The 5,342-nt window shown below is 39.7% G+C and overlaps 1 protein-coding gene across 1 annotated transcript; it reads left to right on the top strand.

The window, feature by feature from the left end:
* The first annotated feature begins 1,726 nt into the window (after positions 1–1,726).
* Positions 1,727–4,955, top strand: LOC139975448 (uncharacterized). The gene is made up of 2 exons (XM_071983441.1): positions 1,727–4,318; positions 4,932–4,955. Exons 1-2 carry the CDS (start codon positions 1,727–1,729, stop codon positions 4,953–4,955), a joined length of 2,616 nt encoding a protein of 871 aa, XP_071839542.1.
* Positions 4,956–5,342: the final 387 nt, after the last annotated feature.

A 5,342-nucleotide genomic window follows, 5' to 3' on the forward strand; every position in this document is an offset into this window, starting at 1 on the left:
AAGAGCCTCGTAATACACACTTGACGCAACGTCATCATCTTCATCTACGGATGAACCTACAGTTTCGATGTTTGATAGTCGGGAGGGGGGGGGGGGGGGATGAGAGCGGATCAAGTTGTTGGATTGTCGTGCAAATGCAAGTGGTCCTACCTTGTTTATGAAGTAAAACTGAACTATAGTCATAGTGTATACTTGTTTTTAATTATGTCCAAATATTTTCAAAAATCCACAGCCACTAGAAGCTTGAAGGATGAATTCATAGGCAAATAATTACTTGTGATGTCGTGAAAATCGTCCAAGGGGTAATTTTTTAACACTTGACCTTTAGTTTGATTATTTTTTTAATATGCTTTAAAGATGCTTTAAAGATCAATTCCAGAGTTGAGACCACTTAACATTATAGATGATATCAATAAAAAAAAAATATGTAAAAAATATACTTCCCAAATAGCTCAATACAAGAAAATATAACATTCCCTCTACTCTCTGAACAGTGGTTCGAATAAAAACTTTTGAATTGAGTAGCTTTCGATATAATAGTTATTTCTTGAGAAATAACCCTTTCTATGATCAGGGGCTCATTGATTAAAGTGTCTCAATTACCAAGTCTATACAATCAGATTATTGGGTCGGCGTGTCAGAAGCAATACATATTTCACTATAGGAAAGAGAAACATTTATAGGCCGAAATAACATGTTTAAGGATAACATTTGCAGAATGGCTATATCGTATATATCATAATGAAAAATGAGAATGCAAGCCGGTAACGTTTAGCTATTCAGTATCCAAGATAGGAAGAAAGCTTTAATGAAAATTATATCAAACCGTTTTTGTAGTACTTTTATAATGAATATATTGCTCTATATACTCGAATAGTTGTATTGCTACTTAAATAATATTAATAATAAATATTACAAAGTAACACTATAAAGACCCCCGAGAAGGTAGATGATAAAAAAAATTAAAAGAGTACACCATTTCCAAATTTATTTAAGTATGAATGCAACATAAGTTTATATATAACGTAAGTAACAATACAAGTATCCGAGTACGACTTAAGACTGGCAAAGACTTAAGTAGACTCCATGATTTCCAAAATTCATTAAGTACATGCACAGGAGAATTTTGGTTTATACGTACATATACACCTATTCATTGACTCATTCACCCGATAATTTGAAAATCATTTATACTTTGTTTGTCCGTCCATTCGTCTGTCTGTCTGGCTGGCTGGCTGGCTTTTCCACTTCAGAAGTTAAGAAAAGAGCTGCATAGGTGGATTTTAATTAAAAACATGCAACTTACGGTCAGGCGCGGCGTAACGGAAAAATTATTGGGGGGCTAATGTGTGGAGACTATCTAAGCGGAGCGCCACCATCGGTTGGCTGCTTGTCAATTCTTGCTCTCATATTTTATCGTTTTTATTACGTATACTCGGATATTTAAGGATTTTGTTATCGGTACTATGTTGTTCAGCCAAATTTCGTATGTATTGGTTTACTGTTCACCCATATTTGGTGTCATTTGTGGAATTTGGACACATATAATTTTTCAACTCTGGGAGTTATTCCCTACGGCAGTGATAAAAGCTTAGACCAGTTATTCTATAGCGAGCCTACACACGAGCCTACACACAGGCCTTCACGACACTTCAAGAACAGAACTAAGTTCTATTGTTCTGGTGCAATTGTGCATGGAGATCTCGTTATTGGAGATTCCTACTCAATGACAATATTACGCTATTCTGCGGAGCGGCTTCTCGAACTGAATGGAGGCCAATTACCGAGATTATCTAACATACTTTTTCAACTCCTTCGAGACAATAGCATTCTTAACGACTCAGTGCGGACCAAACGTGGGTGCAGATCTGGGAAGCCAAGAATTAGACAATTTGATCGACGCGATGGGGTTGATTATGGTAATTTGCAAATAGTGAAACGGGTACCGAATCCACCTAGGTCTCTTAGACATTTGTCAAGCTTGAATTTTTGTACAGTGAACACTCGCTCCATAAGGAACAAAACCGGTGATTTTTCAGACTACATTGTATCCAATGCTGTTGATCTGTGTGCTGTCACGGAAACTTGGTTGAAAAAGGACGATTATGCAATCCGATGTGAGTGTGCACCTAATGGTTATAAGCTATATGACCACCCTAGAGAGGACAGGGCTGGTGGAGGAACTGGTTTACTGTGCAAAGAACCACTGGAAGCAAAGAAAATCATTGCAAACCAGGGCCAATCATTTGAGTCTTCTGAATGGAGAGTCACAGGACCGGATATTACGGTCAGGATCATTGTCGTTTATCGCCCTCCTTACTCGGCAGAACATTCGACCTCAGTTAACTGTTTTATGGAGGAATTTGCAGATTACTTGGAGTCTGTTATTGCATATAAGGAACCAGTTGTAATCACTGGGGATTTCAATATCCATGTTGATGATGTTTCGGACATGCATGCACGGAAGTTCAATGACCTTATTTCAAGCTTTGGTCTTGAACAACATGTCAAAGACCACACGCATTCCGCGGGTCACGTACTCGACTTACTGATCACGAGGGAATGCGACAATTTAGTTTTATCGACACCGGATGTCGCTCACTTTATATCAGATCATGCCTTCGTACATAGTGACCTTGCATTTCCGAAACTACGTCTTGATCGGAAATCCATATCCTTTAGGAAATATAAAGCCATCGACATCGCCATGTTTAAAAGGGATATCCAGGCTTCCCCACTGTGTACCATTACATCAGATATGACAGTAACATCTCCTATGGATCTAGATCGTATCGTGGCACTCTATAATACAACTCTCCGAGAACTCATCGACAAACACGCACCTGTTAAGACTAAAGTCATCACGATCAGACCAGTTGTTCCATGGATGAATGATGAAATTAAACAAGGCAAATGTGCCCGCCGCAAAGCCGAGCGTTGTTGGCGAAAGTGTCCTGTGGATGATCCTGTTGATAGAGAGTTTCGAAAACAACAATTCCAACATCACCGTAATTCGGTTAGAGCTCAGCTTATCAGGGCTAAAACTGAGCACTACTCACAAAAGGTAATAGACTGTTCTTCTGATTCGAAAAGACTAATTGAGCTAATGAACTCCCTCCTGAAACCGAATTGTGACATCCAATATCCACCGACTATTTCTTTGGACGAACTATCGAATGATTTCGGGGACTATTTTATGTCCAAAATTGACAAGATCAGAGATGAACTTGATAATGATGATGTCCCTGATATCTGTCGACAGAATATTGCTCATTCCGCTACACCGTCTTTCCATTCATTCTCTGTTTTAAGTGAGGAAGACGTTAGGGCACTTCTCCGCCAGTCTCCGAACAAACATTGTGTGAACGATCCAATTCCGACGTGGTTGCTCAAGGAATGTGCGGAGGTGATTCTACCATTTTTAACTATGGTGATAAACATGTCTCTGCAACATGGCTACTTTCCACCAGTTTGGAAAAACGCTGTGGTAACGCCAATTTTGAAGAAACCGGGGGCGGAGAATGTTTTCAGCAACTACCGACCTGTGAGTAACCTTCCGTTTCTGTCAAAATTGGTGGAAAGAGCAGTTGTTGGACAGCTTCAACTACATTTATCGAACAACAATTTACTACCTCCTAATCAGTCTGCATACAGGCAGTTTCATAGTACTGAGACCTCACTACTCAAAGTTCAGTCGGATATGACGATGGAGTTCGACAGGCAGAAAGTGGTTCTTCTCGTCATGTTAGACCTCAGCTCTGCCTTTGACACCATCGATCATGGGATATTGTTAAAGACTATTGAATCACATCTTGGGGTGTTTTCCACAGCCCTGTGTTGGTTTAAATCATATCTCGAAAGACGCACCCAGCAAGTTATGGTAAATAACAAGCTGTCCAAATCATATCAACTGAGATTTGGCGTTCCACAAGGCTCGTGTTTGGGACCCGTTCTGTTCACGGTTTATGCTGCACCGGTTCTCGAGATTATTGAACGCCATTTACCTAGTGCTCAAGGATATGCCGATGATCACCAACTGTACATTGGATTCAAACCAGACTCTCGTGCTCAGGAGGAATTCGCAGTGACTGCCTTGCAGGAATGTATCTCTGATGTAAGACACTGGATGCTGACCAATAAACTGAAAATCAATGACAGTAAAACTGAATTCATCATATTGGGTGGTAGGCAACAATTAGAAAAAGTTACCATTAGTGATATCACTGTTGGTGATGCACAGATTACACCATGTTCCAAAGTGCGAAATCTAGGTGTTATTTTTGATGAGAAGTTATCTATGGACCAACATGTCTCGAAAGTTTGTAGTGTTGCATATTATCATCTTCATAATATTGCTCGTATTCGTGACTATCTCACTCATGAGGCTGCTTGTTCACTCATTCATGCCTTTATTACTAGCCAAATTGATTACTGTAACAGTCTGATGTATGGTGCTCCCGCTTATTTGATCAATAAATTGCAACGTGTTCAGAATTCTGCTGCTAGACTTGTTCTAGGTCTTAAAAAATCTGATCACATTACACCTGCTCTCATAGACTTACATTGGCTTCCTGTGCAGCTCCGTATTCATTTTAAAGTTCTCTTGATTGTTTTTAAAATTCTACATGATATGGCTCCTGAATATCTTGGTGAGTCGATTGAACTGCGCCACAACAGTACCTACCGCCTGAGGTCCAATGATGCTTTTATGTTGAGTACCCCGAGTTACAGGTGCACCACCTTCGGTGGACGTGCATTCCACGTCTATGCACCTAGGTTGTGGAACTCCCTTCCGCTGACACTTCGTTCACAACATAGTCTTACTATTTTTAAGAGAGATTTGAAAACTCACCTTTTTTACTCAGTTTTTTAAACATTAGTTCTTAACATCGTTTTAGTTATTAATTGTTAATTATTATATTCATATGTAGTTTTACTATTGTACAGCGTTTTAGAATGTATTTTACAGATTTAACGCTTTATAAATTAATAAATTTGAATTTGAATTTGGCGCTGAGCGTACAAGAAAATTTTGGGTTTTTTCAAACCCCCAGATGGCCGGAAACGGCACTTCCCGAGTGTTTTATGCTGCGAATACCTAGCCCTAAAATATGGGTCTCAAGCCTGCAATTTCTCAGATTGCACGTAAAAGTCTGTAAAAACATTGTAATTTGTATATTCGATGGTGTTTTAAGAGAGTAGCTATTACTCGTAGTGTACTCGCAAAGACGTTTTTGAGTGTAGTAAGGGCAGTGGCGGAGCTAGGGGTATTGGTCAGGGGGGACAAGAATGGTCTGTAGGGGCGCTTTCGACACTATCTAAGCGGAGCGCCACCACAGGTT

This window comes from Apostichopus japonicus, chromosome 10 (genome assembly GCF_037975245.1).
Source record: "Apostichopus japonicus isolate 1M-3 chromosome 10, ASM3797524v1, whole genome shotgun sequence".
Lineage (NCBI taxonomy): Eukaryota > Metazoa > Echinodermata > Holothuroidea > Aspidochirotida > Stichopodidae > Apostichopus > Apostichopus japonicus.

Bases quoted from the DNA above. Each gene is read 5' to 3' on its own strand.
- LOC139975448 (XM_071983441.1), top strand. From the start codon at position 1,727: ATGACAATATTACGCTATTCTGCGGAGCGGCTTCTCGAACTGAATGGA. The intron at 4,319-4,931 runs GTTTGTAGTGTT...ATTCATATGTAG, and splicing joins TGGACCAACATGTCTCGAAA to TTTTACTATTGTACAGCGTT.